General features: G+C 37.8%; 3 protein-coding genes and 1 long non-coding RNA gene across 8 annotated transcripts in view; 2 read left to right on the top strand and 2 right to left on the bottom strand.

Annotated features, from left to right (window-relative positions):
* The window catches only part of LOC122413540 (HEAT repeat-containing protein 3), a 36,666-nt gene extending 32,491 nt beyond the window's left edge, over window positions 1-4,175 (bottom strand). Inside the window, exons 1-6 of one of the 2 annotated variants that reach the window (XM_043423968.1) lie at window positions 3,708-4,175; window positions 2,793-3,053; window positions 1,451-2,415; window positions 1,041-1,317; window positions 787-960; window positions 495-604 (exon numbers count right to left, since the gene is read on the bottom strand). In XM_043423968.1, coding sequence (XP_043279903.1) covers window positions 495-604; window positions 787-960; window positions 1,041-1,317; window positions 1,451-2,415; window positions 2,793-3,053; window positions 3,708-3,845 — 1,925 coding nt within the window. In that variant the 5' untranslated portion in view covers window positions 3,846-4,175. The remainder of the gene's footprint in view (window positions 1-494; window positions 605-786; window positions 961-1,040; window positions 1,318-1,450; window positions 2,416-2,792; window positions 3,054-3,707) is intronic. The other variant, XM_043423969.1, reaches the window with a different exon arrangement.
* A 2,137-nt stretch (window positions 4,176-6,312) lies between these two features.
* On the top strand, window positions 6,313-8,848 carry ScsbetaG (Succinyl-coenzyme A synthetase beta subunit, GDP-forming). The gene is made up of 7 exons (XM_043423970.1): window positions 6,313-6,423; window positions 6,514-6,803; window positions 7,010-7,109; window positions 7,357-7,952; window positions 8,040-8,174; window positions 8,324-8,452; window positions 8,569-8,848. Exons 2-7 carry the CDS (start codon window positions 6,602-6,604, stop codon window positions 8,679-8,681), a joined length of 1,275 nt encoding a protein of 424 aa, XP_043279905.1. The 5' UTR covers window positions 6,313-6,423; window positions 6,514-6,601; the 3' UTR covers window positions 8,682-8,848.
* A 144-nt stretch (window positions 8,849-8,992) lies between these two features.
* On the bottom strand, window positions 8,993-10,051 carry LOC122413542 (uncharacterized). Its single transcript, XR_006261575.1, has 3 exons — window positions 9,913-10,051; window positions 9,685-9,846; window positions 8,993-9,310 (listed from the first exon to the last, which is right to left on the bottom strand). It is a non-coding gene; the product is annotated as an uncharacterized lncRNA (long non-coding RNA).
* A 127-nt stretch (window positions 10,052-10,178) lies between these two features.
* Window positions 10,179-14,849, top strand: part of cher (filamin-A) — a 33,021-nt gene continuing 28,350 nt past the window's right edge. For 3 of the 4 annotated variants that reach the window (XM_043423958.1, XM_043423956.1, XM_043423957.1), the window contains exons 1-2: window positions 10,323-10,457; window positions 11,673-12,450. In XM_043423958.1, coding sequence (XP_043279893.1) covers window positions 12,108-12,450 — 343 coding nt within the window. In that variant the 5' untranslated portion in view covers window positions 10,323-10,457; window positions 11,673-12,107. The other variant, XM_043423955.1, reaches the window with a different exon arrangement.

Raw genomic sequence — 14,849 nt, 5'->3', positions numbered from 1 at the left:
ATGATTTTCCAATTAATATGAAGTTTCTAATTCGCCTATTTCAATTTACCTCGAATGTCATTTTTTGACATTTTCTGCTCAACTCAAAATTTAACCAAGTTCTTAAGTTTTTTTAAATTTTTTGCTCAAAGTGAGCAAAGCCTTATAGTTTTTTTTTTTGTTTTTCAAACAGTTTTCCTCGTGTTCTCTCCTGTAATGTTTCAGATATTCCTTAAAAACATACTGGTATTCCACATATGCTGGACCACACTTCCTCTAAATAATATTCGTGGCCTTCTCAATTCTAATAGAATAACATTTTTTTGGTATAAAGTTTATACTATTGGACATATTACACTAAAAAAATGAATCAATATCCAAACGGTTTACTCAACTCCGGTTCGAAACATATTCTTGAATCGCATAAAAATTAAACATGTTTACTGAAAAGTATTTCCTTTGGGGATGTTGTTATCATTTAACCAATGAGCAAAATAACAGATATAAATTCTTACTTGAGCTTTGCCAGCTGACGTTCTTTATACTTAATAAATCGTGATAAATTCGTTTTCACTGTAGACACTACCGAAGTGTGGTCTCCTAAATTTTTTCTTTGTTGACGAATCTAAAATACATACAAAAACACAATCAGATAAGTCCAAGTGATTAATTTTACGTGAATTAGGGCGTTGTTTTAAATTTTTTCTGGTTGTGTGTTAATTTAAATGAACACTAGCTTAACAGATGAAAGAAGTATGCCAAGTTCTGAAAATGATGAATAGTTGTCTTTACTGAATTGTTCATTACCTTATTTGTCAAAATGGGAACTAAACTGTGCAATTTTGGAAGGAGTTTTATTTCTTCGGCCATAAGATCTGTTTCATCCTCTGCAAAAATGTCCATAATGGCGTCCAACGCCTCAGCCATTACCCAGACTTCGGTTTCTCGAATACAAATATCCAACAGAGATGTAGAAACGTGCTACATAGGAAGATCAAACTTTCACAAAAAAACAATCGGATGATTATGAAAGAAAATGGAAAAGATAAAACATTACATACTTTGACTAATCCAGAATACTCAATCGAAGGGCTTATAATTAAAGCCACATTGCCCAACATCCGGATTAAATTTACCCGAATATTTGGATTGGTGCAATGTCGTTCGCCGTTCAACATTGGTTCTATATCGGCAATTGTTAATTTTTCAAAAGTGTTCGCTCGTAATTCAGCCAATTTTTGAACAACTGCGCGCATAGCCGCGGTCGCAGATTCCAGTAATTCAATGTCATTTGCCTCGCAATCGTGAAAAACGATGGTCCCAATTTGAAGCCATAACCTTAAATCAGTTGAGTAATTAATATCAGGCACAGGGTCTCGATTTTCAACGTCTTTAGTGCTTCAAGATATATTGAAGTAAAACTCATTTAATAAAATATGTAATTATGAGTAACGTTTGTCACTGATTTTACCTGTACAATTGTTCAACACCTCCAAATATATCGACATCTAAACTCGCAATCAAGTTATTGAGACAAAGAAAAGCTCGACAACGCAATGTGTGTATCTGCTTTATGACGGATTCGCAATCGGAAAAGGCATTCAATTGTTCGATTACTGATTTATCAGGAGCCAAAATTTTATCGATAATATTGTCATTCAAAGCAGTACTCGTTATAACTTCTATGAGGGTGACGGGTAGATTGGAAATAACTTTACAAGACGGTTTATCGGTCATAGGATCGTCATCCATGTATTCATTTTCGTATTCGGTTTGATCGGAATCGTCAAATTCAGTGTCAAGTTGATAATCTTGCTCGTCGGAACATAGGTTTGTTAAAATTTCAAGAGCTTGTTGTTGAGCTCCAAGAATTTTTTTTGCTGCTTGTAACTTGAATCTCGTACTACGCGACAGATTGCCCTTTTCACTCGGTAACATAGATGCCAATTCAACTATTATACTTTTGTGATCTATAGCCAAAGTTTCAGCAAGAACACCCATCACTTTACACATTATTGCAATATTATCAGATTTTGTTGTGAATTCATTGTTGAGATTCATCAACAATCCAGCTGTGAGCGTTTTCAGAGGTATTATTTCACTGCTCTCTCTTTCGTTTCTCGATTTCAAATTCAAAACGCTGAGGAGCATCTGTTCATGTTCCTTTAACTCTTCCAACGCCGATGGATTATCTTCTGTAAGCGTTAGCATACACTGTGCCGCCACAACGCTTACCACCGACCCATACCTTGTATGATCCAATAATTTTACCAACAGCGAAACAAGCTTTTCTTCATTGGAATATTTCATGATGCATTCGCTATTTTCACACAAAGACCATAACAGTGTTATTGCCTCTATTAAAGTTTCTTTCTCATCATCCATACGACCCTTAGTACTTTCCACCGGCTGGTTCGGTTGCCAGTTACTGTAATACTAGGATTTGAAATGAAAAATGAAATATTAAATTTGCACTTGCCCAATTCAGAAAAGATAAATTACTCGCTTTGTATTTGATAGAAACTGATTTCTGAAAAATAATACAACTCGACAAGAAAAAAAACGAAGATAAACTCCATAGTTTATTTATTTGTTATAAATAGGTTTTAAAAAAGTTACTTAAGATGTAATCAATTTAGAAATCACGAAATGTGGTTTGAGTTACAAAGTATAAGTTGTTCGGTAGACAATTTCATTTAAAATGTGCCATTATTATAAAGATTATTGATGATGGCTTTTATTGAACCTGTTGTTATCGTTTATCGAGTCGGAGGGAAATAGTGAATAATGTATTGAATTTACTCAATCCAAACCTTTTTCAGCAGGGCGGTTAATGGCGTCATTACGTCATCCTGAAGCAGAACTTCATAAGCCTCTTCTCCACCATTTTCACCCAAGCGTCTCAAGGCAGAGGCACTAGCAGCTCTGACTGTAATATATGAATCTACCAGCAATGGCCCAATGATTTTTGCTAATCCTCTGTCAAGAATGAGCAGTGCTTGACCTTTGTCGCAGCACATTGATTCAACAGTTTGGAGCGCTGATAACTTTTCTTCCATGCTTGGTGATTGCAACTGAAATGAATTATTGTCAATATACTTACAATCTATAAATTCATTGCATTTTTTTCAAAGTTTCCTAATCTTTTTTATCAATCGTACTTAATGTTTATATTTTGAACCATGAAGTTCATCATTAAAAAAAAAAAAAACATCTATTTAAAGAAACATTGATTTTAATTCTTCCATAGAAAACAGTAGAGCAGTCTAAATTGAAAAAATCCATCTCCAACAAATTCAATTTATTAAAAGATGATATTCTACTCCACATCATTGCAAACTTTATCCCGTTCAGAAATGGTTACATGATAATTTAAAGCTATCGACATTCCATTGTTTGGCAGCTTTACACCATTTATTATTGAACAGATCGGCGCGAGCTTTGCGGCAACTCTTATATATGTATCTACCGAAATATGAGGATTTCCAATTTTTTAAAACGACTTATAAAACGTACAGAAAAAAAAGAACTTGTGCAGAGCGTGTATAACCTAGCTTGATGGATCCTAACCAACAAACCGAAACAATGAGAATTATATATTCGCAACCAGCGAATACATAAAACCAGAAAGAATCAAGAGGTCAAATGGAACAATTTTTAAAAAACACGTATAAACATTAACACATGTGGTGTTTGTTGAAAAAATAAGAAACAGCGAAAAATCTCACCTGGCCGCATACTGTTTGAAGTGCGGAGTCTCGATTTTCTTCAACATCTTCCGTGGATTCATCGAAATCTTTAACCGACACAAGACCCGTAGGATTTTCTTTATGTAGTTTACGTCTATTTCTTTTTTGTTTCCCCATTAATTCTGTTCTTATTTAATAATATAAGAAGTAAATTTCAAATTTTATAGAGAGGAGAAAAACAACGCGCACTTCGTTTTTTCGTTTTAGTTTGGTTTTAGTTCAAAAAATAAACACGTGCTACAATGCTCGCCTCGCCAGCCCCGTCTATATAGAGATAGAGCTGACACTAGGGCTCAAGAACCTAGCCTAACGTCAGAGTGTAGTTCCGGGCGGTAAGCAGAGATGTCACTACGGTCGTTTTTGTCGGTAAAAAAGATTCAGCGGCCGACAGGCGACACGGGTTCCTCAACTTTGTTGATAGTCGAATAAAGGACTTATTAGTTTCGTGATTAATATTTTCAGTGCGAAAACCGTTGTAAAGGTAAAGAAAATTTGAGAAATAAAGGGACGATAAATAATAAGCCCGTTCTTAAAAATGAAATATTGAAAATTCAATAGGAGAGCAATAACCTTTTTCCCGACCCGTTGATAATTTCATATAAATTTTACGATGTGTATAAATTATGTTCGTACCATGCTTCGTACACTAAAAACATAAATTTTTAAGAACGGGCTTGGAAAAACACGATTGCAACATTAAGACACACGCACTTATTTTATTTATCATCCCTTTATTTCTCAAATTTTCTTTATTCACTTACCTATACAACGGTTTTCGTTTCGTACGGAAAATATAATCACGAAACTAATAAGTCCTTTATTCGACTATCAACAAAGTTGAGAATCCGTGTCGCCTGTCTCGGCCGCTGAATCTTTTTTACCGACAAAAACAACCGTGGTGACATCTCTGCTTACTGCCCGGAACTACACTCTGACGTTTAGGCGGTTCTTGAGCCTTAGAGTACTTTTTCAATTACTCGACGAAATAACACTGGATTCATCGAAAAGTGAAGACAGCGAAACAAGCAGTAGTACGATAACAGAGATAACAGACGATTCTCTCTGTGGATGCGTTCAACCACTTGAACTTCGGGAGCGTTGAGAACACAATTCTAAACGCATCCATCTAAACGCTTGTATAACGTTTAAACAACAACGCCAAGTCGAACGCAAAATAGCGCTATTAAGGTAGGAGTCGCGCGACAATCTATATTAGACGAACTCGTGATTTTTAAATTATATCATTTTTACGTGATAAACTTTCATATGGCTAAAGGATTTAATAGGTTACCGAAGATTATATAAAGAAATTTACGATCAAAAATAGAAATATAACACGGCATCGTATGAGAAACCCATCCCGCCAACACTATGATTGCAGAATTCATTTCCTTATCGATTAGATATAGTTTATGTTAAAATTGCTCCTCATAGATTATATTATAAAGATTCTAATGTGACCATAAAAATATAGGGCCATCGACTGATTCGAAGAGAATTTTTAAAATAATCTCGATGAAAACTCAGAAAATGGCAGGAGATCGACTGCCATGAAGTGGCTCGATATACTTGGCAACGTTAAGAATGTATACATATATATATACTTTTCGTGATAGCCGGCGAGTTTGGAGGCTATGATATCTTTCGACTGTCAGGTGAGAAGAGAACCGATATATATATGTATATATTGAAAAACCGGGTCAAATAAGCAATCATAAGATATTTCTAATCATAAATTATTAAACATGATCTTGTATAAATTTATACGAATACAGTTAAAATTGCCCCAAGATTTATTCAATACAGAAAACCTTTCTTATAACCTATTTTATTTCGACGATTAATAAATAGTCATTTGACCATAGAGTCGCGCGACTCTTACCTTAATGCTGTCAGCGTCAAGTAGAATGGCCGAAAATGGCCGCTGTCACTATTTCCGGTCGGCCAAAGTCACTAGCTGAAAAAAATGGGGTAAGATAGTTGTAGAAACAAGGCACAGATGTCGCAATAAGCTTTTTCGTCGACCTCGGCGGCAGGGGTTCTCGTTCTCATATGAATACATACGAATAGATACGCTTCCGAGACTTGTTTGGGTAGTTGTACGATACGTCGTCTTGACATTTGAGGTTATGATCCCCAAAGTGTTGATACATGCGGAGTGTAATTCATGAATGAAAATAATTAGTTAAAGTGGAAGGAGTCAATTATCAATGACGCGATTAATTCGTGTTTGATGATAATAATAATAATTATTATTATTATTAAACACGAATTAATAATGATGGTGATAATCACCTCATTGTTTACATTCCGCATTGAAACAACACTTTGAGACCATAACCTGACGTCAAAACGACGTGCAGCAGCTGCTACGATAACGAGTCTTGGGTGGCAACAGGTGTGCGTATTTCAATTCATTGAGAACCCCTGCCGCCGAGACTGTAATTTCTGAATTATCGACGAACAAGCTTATTGCGACATCTGTGCCTTGTTTCTACAACTATCTTACCCCATTTTTTTCGGCTAGTGACTTTGGCCGACCGGAAATAGTGACGGCGGCCATGTTCGGCCAATCTAGTCCCTACCCGTATATTTGCATACAAAAAAACAACTGGCGGATATTTTTTTCTTTCGCCGCCGGTTAATCGCGATAACAAAAGAAAAAAAGACAAGTAAAAATATACGAGTACAACCGGTAAAGAAAATAATATACTTGGGACTCGGGCGACTGAAAACACAGCTGCCGCCGCCGCTGCATGATAGCTTATCTTTTTTTTAATTCCAGTTGCATATGTAACGAGAAAACAGACTTTGGATATTGAAAACATTTTTACATCACGATTCAAAGACATATTCGCAAAATTAGGTTAACCATGTCTGGTTTACTATCGAGAAGAATTCTTAGCAATGTGAACAGTTTGAACAAACTATTAATAGCGAATTTTGTACCGGCACGTAAATTGAATCTTCTTGAATATCAAAGCAAAGAATTGCTCAAAGATAGTGGAGTTTCCGTACAGAATTTCACCATTGTCGACGATCTCAATAAAGCACCTTCGACTCTTGACAAATTTCGTGAGTATTTATCATTTTAAAATGTGAATAAAAAAAAAACACGTATCCGAGCTAAAATGGAAGTTGATATATACTCTTCTAATTTTACTGTGTCGGTAGAAAATTATAGTTCTACACGATAAACTCGAATCTGAAGAGTATATAAATAAAAGTTTCAATAATATTACGATAATCGTTCAAACTTGGTTTTATCTCTGGAATTTCAGATGTCGATGAGTATGTCATAAAGGCACAAGTATTGGCTGGCGGAAGAGGAAAAGGGTGGTTCGATCATGGTTTCAAAGGTGGTGTTCATCTCACGAAAGAGTAATCGCGATACTATCAATACAAATTTGATGCAAATAGAATAGCGTTTTGAAATTTGATACAAATAGATCAGCATTTTGATATTTGCTGAAAAAAGAATAGCCATTATCGCGGATAACAGGATGCGCATTGGAAAATTTTTATCATAAAATCATGCAATTACAAGCTCCGCTTTAGCCGTTCAAGAAGATAATTATCTGCTGTAACGATGATGCCTGATTTATGTTTTTTTATTTCTCGACTACAGTCCAAAAGCGGTTCTCGAGATTGTGAAGAATATGCTGGGTCATCGTTTAATAACCAAACAAACTCATAAAGATGGAATCCTTGTTCAAAAAGTGATGATAGCAGAATCTGTGAGCATAAAGAGAGAGACCTACGTTTGTATATTGATGGATCGTGGAAACAACGGTCCGGTACTGATAGCTTCTCCAGCTGGTGGAATGGACATTGAATCGGTCGCTGAGAAAACACCGGATCAAATAAAAACTGTACCGCTTGACATTTACTATGGTATCGATGACATAATAGCAAACGACGTGGCTACGTTTTTGGGTTTTACGGATAACGTAGTGCGTGAGAAGGCTGTACACGAGCTCAAAAATCTTTGGCGTCTTTTTGTTGATATCGACGCGTTGCAAATCGAAATAAATCCACTTGTTGAAACTGAGGACAAACAAGTAGTCGCCGTCGATGCCAAAATATCTTTTGACGATAATGCACAATTCCGTCAGAGAGATATTTTCAACATGGAAGACGTTACTGAAAAAGATCCAGCCGAAGTTGCGGCCTCCGAACACAATTTGAATTATATAAGCTTGGATGGAAACATTGCTTGTTTAGGTCCGTTCATTTTTTTATCGAACTTGACTCGTTCTCTTGACAAACGACCAATCAATTGAGTTTAATATATATATATTTTTTTTCCAGTAAATGGAGCCGGTTTGGCAATGGCTACAATGGACATAATAAAACTAAACGGCGGAGATCCGGCGAACTTTTTGGACGTCGGTGGAAGCGTTACGGAGGATCAAGTTTTTCAAGCCTTCAAAATAGTTGCTGAAGGTTCATACTTTATAGCTATATTCTTATGACGTCTCAGACTAGTCGATACCGTTAAGGATATATCGACGAAAATCTAAAATATTTGGCTTTCGGTACGAAGTCGTCCGGTTCGATGTTTATAAGTAAATTTTTCTTCCAAAAATTTCTAGATCCTAAGGCGCAAGCTATTTTTGTCAACATTTTTGGTGGAATCGTCAATTGCGCAACAATCGCAAGAGGAATTGTCGCAGCTGCTAAGAGCTTGGGCATAAAAAGACCCGTGGTCGTTAGACTGAAAGGTAGGACCTTTTATTCTTCGATAATTGTTCATTCATATCAATATGTCGTGGTTACAGTTATCAATCAATCGCCACGCAAAAGAGTGAGAATTGATATTCACTATTTTATTCCGAAGGTACAAACGTGACGGAAGCGAGAAAAATTCTCGAAGACTCAAAATTGTCATTCATAATGGAGGACGACCTTGACGAAGCCGCAAAAAAAGCAGTGCAATCGGTGAAGGCGTAACTTTCGGATTCTCTGGTTTTGAAAAAAAATCGGAATAATTCAAAACCAACATGCGTGTGGTCTAAAAAAATGAGAAAGGTGTCGAAGACTCTGTAGAACTTGGAAGCGTCGGTTGAATTTCCAATTTATTATTGTTTTATAACAAAAAACTCACATTCGTTCTGGAATTGTTATTTGTTTTTCAATATTTTTTAGCAGTTGAGTATTTAAAAATTTTTTTTATCTAAGCCGTAAAAAATGTGGAGAATAGTTTGAATCGAAAAATGTTTTTTAAAAATTTTTTTTTTATTTTTTGCGATCGATCGGGCAAGATTCGCACTTACCGGTACACATACGATCGTACGCACAGTCCTATTTAACCATTTTCATCGAGTTTATGCGAATCGGGCGAGAAGCCATTTTTTCCCGCCGCTTTGCAACTCATCTCCCACTCGTGTGTGCGCTTGCCTGCCCTTGTGTTTGTAACTCGAATCTCTCTCCTTCTCGTGATAGTGTATTTTTCCCCAAGAGCTCAGCTGATACCATATACGGTCCGTTATTCCAAAGTCGCTCGCGAAGGTAACGACGCGTTTTAATCTTCCTCCCTCTCATTTCTTTTTTTATTTTTCACTTTTAGTAGGTCGAATCCTCTGTGAAACAAATATTGTCAGATTGCTTCACCGATACTTTCTCGCTAGAGTTAAAAAAACTATCGATCAATGGATGGTGCATTCGAATGAATTTCAACTACAAACTTTGAATTAGTCAATTGTTATCCATACAGAATCAAAACAAAAACAAACAAACAAACATAATACTTTTGATTCGGTGTGTTCGATAAAAGAAAAGTTTAATCATCGACGACAATATTTAAAAATTTTGCTTGATGATCGTTATCATGCTTTTGGATAATCAACGTTTGGACTCAAAACTTTTCATGGAAAAAAAAAAAATTGGCATTAAAAATTGAAATTGAGAATCGGAAATCAGAATATTGATGAGAATCTGATTCTTATGGAACTACCGATGATAAAATTAAGGCTCTGCCCCGCTCGATTAAATTTTTCGATGTTGAAATTCCTTTCTAAAGTTTCGTTCGATCTTTTTCATTTTTATTCGTTTCCATCCTCCCCTCGTAGACGAGTCCCCGGTTCGACAATGAGGGTTTGAGTCATTCTCATTGAATCTGAAAAATTTTGGTACGTATATGGGATGTATATAAATAGATATATAAACGGGTAGCGAGGTGTACCGTGTTTTTTTCGTAACGTTTCAGTTTGCGGTTGAGATATTAGTCGTTCGTGTATATATAGAAATCGTAGCAGTATTCCCCTCCGTGGACGATGTTGCGGGGGTAAAAACGTCGAAAGAGCTGCAAGATAGGATGGATATTCGTATACGCGTTGCGGTGTGACTCTCGGGAGGCTACAAACGTCGAGAGGGATACACGCTAAACTATTCTTGGAGAACTTAAACTCAGAGCTGCTTTCGACTCCGTAACAACTCGGTGTGCAACGCCGACACATCATCTTCGAAACTTTCACTCTTTCGGGCGACAACGCTAAAATTCAACCAGATTTTCCTCCTTTTTTGTTTTTTCTTTTCACTCTTTTACCGTTGGGAGTCAGCGAATTTATTTGCGATCTAAACACACTTGTGAGTGCATGCCCAGTGGGTTCAGTGATTCGTGAAATACCCGACAAGGGATTTTATAACCATTTGAAAATCCGTGCTATAGGGTTTTCACATTTTCAGTATCTGTTCCCGAGAAATTTGAGATTTTTCATCCAGTTCGAGGTAATTTATTGTTTATTCAAGTTTCCTATTTAAGGGTGAAGATTATTTTCTCCGACATAGATTGCACGGTTTTTTTTTCAATAAACTCGTCACACACACACACACACACACACACACACACACACATTCATTCGATTCCGATTATCTACTGAATTGACATATTCGATTGTCTCAACATTTAACGTTCAATTTATTCAGATAGATGCAATATTTGCACGTAACGTTTATGTGAATCACCAAGAGTTACAATATATATAGACTCTTGGCAAATTTCAGACTAATCCGATAATCAGATAATGACTTGAAACCGCTTGAAAATTTTTTCTGCCTTCTCATTGGTACGCTGTTTATTAAAAAAACATTTGCGTTGAAAGGTCTTTAACGTTCACGCAAGTTGCGTATTTCTTTAAGTGATTTACGTCCCACTCGAAACAATAATAATACTTTTCATCATTTTTCGAATGATTTTCTCGAATATCGCGTGAGACGTGAGATTTCAGATATGATTCACCATAATTTTTCTTGTTGTACTCTACGTAAATCCTCGAATCTGACGCTCGATTTGATCTATATACGCGATATTCTCGGCTAGGGGCCCAACTTTCGAAAAGTATTTTTAAAATAGGTTGGCAAAGAGGAGCTCCAAGAAATGTTTACTATGAAAATTGTCTTGTCTTCCAATACTTTCGCACTTGAGCAATTTTCAATATTTTCATAAACCTCAACATTGTTCGATGCAATGGTGTTGCGAGCGTCTCGCTTAATCGAACTGAGCAGAATTTCATATGAAAAATTTGAAAATGTGACAGATCCACGATGCATGGCTAAATTAATCTTTTTTGTCACTGAGAGAATCCTCGGGAATTTCACAATTACAACGAGAATGAATCATTTGCTGATTTTGCTCGTCGTCGTTCGGTGATGTGTTCAATGCCAACGGGTACTTAACCGAAACTGGCTCGTATACGCTCGTTTCTCATTCCTATATAAACTCTATATTCGCATCTTATGCGAATATGTTTACTATCGTTTGGCTTTCGAAATCGTCGAGCTTTTCTGTCAAATATGCTTTTGGATCTCGATCGATCAATTGTTTACAAGTTTACGTTTTGTGAATATGAATGTATGAAGAAAAAAAGGAAATAAAAATAATAATATTAATTCGGCGTGTCACGGAGGAAAATTAATGTCACTTGTTTTTATTCTTGCCAACAGATAAGACAACGATCGAGGATAAGAGACAGACGGAGTTCCCTGTTGAATATTTCAAAGTCGCTCGAGTCACGTGGTCTCGACGACTGGCGAGTAACTGCTGTACATTTGAAAACGATTATACCGGCGAACTGGCCAGCCGCGAATCTGAGGCACCCGTCTCGTTGAATTTCTGATTTTTTTTAAAAATAAATATTGAACAAGTGAGCGACCCACGCACACTCGTTCTTAAAATCGAGCTTAAGAGACTCTTATATCGTCGACTATACTGGAACCCATCGACGCACGTTTAAAATCTTTCTCCTCTCTCTCTTTGATTCTCCACCTCCACTGTGTGGCACTCCTCCAGAGTGCGCTACGTTAGCGAAATAACCAACCATCGTGGGGCAATTCTAAGCTTCCTTTCCCCGGCAAAACACAAGCAACCAGGCCGATAAGATGAATGAGAATGATAAGTCAGTCAAGAGCGAGAACTCCCCGGAGGAGGAGGAGGACGAAATGATCGAGCGCGAATTAGCCGAGGATGCCGAATGGAAGAGAATACAACAGAATACATTTACGAGATGGGCCAACGAACACCTTAAAATAGTGAACAAACATATAAACGATTTGGAAACGGATCTATCCGACGGTCTTGGTCTCGTTAGTCTTATCGAAGTATTGGCACAAAAGAGATTACCGAAGCACAACAAAAAGCCTACTTTTCGATCTCAAAAATTGGAAAATGTTTCCGTTGCTCTCAAGTTTCTTGACGACGAAGGAATACGTATCGTCAACATCGGTGAGTAATAATTTTCAGGCTCCGAGCTGCTTATCCAATAAAACTCACATTCAAAGAGATTTTAGTTTTATTTCACTATTTTCATTCGAATAATCAACACAATATTCTCCAAAAGATAATCTAAAATTTGACGAATGACGATTATTTGACGCGCGGTATACAGAGCATGCACGGAAGAAGAGCTCGCGAGTGCACGAATAAAATAAATCGATCCGCTCCAAGCTCCAAGTTTCTGGGCTCAGATGCAGCAGGTTGCACCAATTATTCTCAGTGTTTATTTTTATTTCAGCCTTCTTTCTCGTTGCACTCCCTTTTTCGTGGTTTTTTAAAAAAAATTTTTTATTTTCCCCAATTGGTACGATAATAATTGAAAAGCTCGTGGAGAACCGTACGGACCGTACGTCCGACGACTCGAGTTATGGGAATTTCAGAGTCCGTATTTGGGGCATATGATATGAGGCGGTGCGCGCGAAGATCGCTCAGCGAGTTGTTGCCTCATTCGGGCTATTCTCCGAAATGCTCCGAAATACCTACATTTTAAATTCGGTGCGCGATAACGTTCCTCAATATACCGCGATGAAAAACAAGTGGTCAGCGCGCGAAGATTAAATTGTTTCAATATACGACAGCCAAAGTAGGGTAAATTCGATGAGGACACCGAGAGATACCAATTTATCAATTGGATAAATTGGATCGCTCGAAAAAATTCGACTCGTCAAAAAAATATGACGCCCATTCGAAAGAGAATAAAAGAAGCGGTGGTTGAAATTCGAATCGATTGAACGTGGAACGACTCGTACAGATTATTATATTAAATTCCGATAGCCATCTCTAGGACATATAAATCGTCGTACAGTTTGGATGGTAATATATTTATATATGTAGGAGCAGCTTAGAATTTGGAGGCCAGAGAAGGAAGAATGAAGGAGCGAGCCACGGGTATTCGGTCTAGGCTCTTGGCTCGAAACGACCACTCAAGGACGTATAAAACGAAAAACTTTGTCAGCAGACAAAAGGTTCTTAATATCGAAAGGGCACGTTTTCGAGAATTGGAGCGAAGCCCTCTTCTCGGAATTCTCTTTTCGTTGCATTTCGCTACGGCGGGCCATTGACAACGGTCATTTCCGAAACCGTTTCCTATATAGTCGTCTCTCTATATATAAATTTTCCATCATCTCCCGCAAGGAGAATCGGCAAAATTATAATATATTTTAACCCCGCCGTAAATTTTGACGGAATACACACGTTCGTCGCATTTAAGCGTTAAAAAATGGGCCAACAACCTGGCTAACAATCAATGATGAAAAAATATTTTCTCTTGGATATGTTGAAATGAGAATTAGAAGGAACGCCGCGAGGATGACGTTCCGCGAGCGCAATGCCGCCGAGCGCCGACACTGAGCCAATGTGCGTTTGACCTTCACCCGGTCCCGCCACGAGGTTTTCGACCACTTTCTCTCCCTAAGCTCGTTTCTCGATGAGAATCGCATCATCGCCGCTATGCGTGCACGTGTGTGCGCGCGCGTGTGTTCACACGCCGCGCTTTCTCTCTTCCTCCCGGCCCCGCCCGCGAGTCTGCGCGATGGACCAACGCGACGCGCGCCGACAAAATCTTCGCTCGTGCATTATTCCTCCAATAAAAAATAATTTTAAAATAATAATGAAGAAACAAAGCGAGGGACGATTAACGATTTACCTTATTATTCATCGCGAAAAAGATATATTCGTCAAGCAGATTGTGCGCTTGGAAAAAATGTTTGGCGAGCGCGAGCGAAAAAATTCGCTACGTAACCGTTTTTGTCCCTTGCTATAAGAAATGGAAACCGTCGTCGCGTTTAACCGGTCGGTGGCTTCCGTTTTGATACGCGCGTACGTATAAAAACTATCGGCATGACCGCAGATATCGCATACGTAGACGACTTCGTCCTAAATTCTGGCTGCATTCGCATTCTCGTCGCACCCCGCCGTTTCAATTATCCCGCGCGCGCGACTCACTCCGATCTTTCGTAATCCGAGTCATGCTCCAAAAAATATACGTCATACGCGTACATATTTTTTAATACTCCATATTGACGCGACAGACATCGGAGGTACCAGGTACCGGGCTGCCTATGTATTTTATTTATTCACTTCGTCACCGACGTCACCGACGTCACCGATGAGACAAGCAATTAATGCGAAGAAATAATTACGTCACTCTGTCCGAATGCCTCTCGGTTTTATTATAATATTTCAACCCGCTGCCCCAACGCCGACCTCAATATTACCTACCTCCTCCGTTTTTTATCAACTCTTTTATTTCTTATCTTTTCTATAATAATTTCCATTGGTCCAGCACCATCGAAAGATAAAAAAAACCATGAAAACATGTCTGATGCGGCGGCGCACCGCGGTTAGTC

Source organism: Venturia canescens, chromosome 7 (assembly GCF_019457755.1).
Source record: "Venturia canescens isolate UGA chromosome 7, ASM1945775v1, whole genome shotgun sequence".
Classification (NCBI taxonomy): domain Eukaryota; kingdom Metazoa; phylum Arthropoda; class Insecta; order Hymenoptera; family Ichneumonidae; genus Venturia; species Venturia canescens.
Note: the sequence above shows the minus strand (reverse complement) of the source record. Positions and strands in the feature narration are given on the sequence as shown.

What these genes read in the sequence shown, in the direction of transcription:
- ScsbetaG (XM_043423970.1), top strand. Translation starts at nt 6,602, where the DNA reads ATGTCTGGTTTACTATCGAGAAGAATTCTTAGCAATGTGAACAGTTTG. An exon ending in TTCGACTCTTGACAAATTTC is followed by an intron (nt 6,804 to 7,009) that starts GTGAGTATTTAT and finishes CTGGAATTTCAG; the next exon opens with ATGTCGATGAGTATGTCATA. An exon ending in CGTGGTCGTTAGACTGAAAG is followed by an intron (nt 8,453 to 8,568) that starts GTAGGACCTTTT and finishes TTTATTCCGAAG; the next exon opens with GTACAAACGTGACGGAAGCG.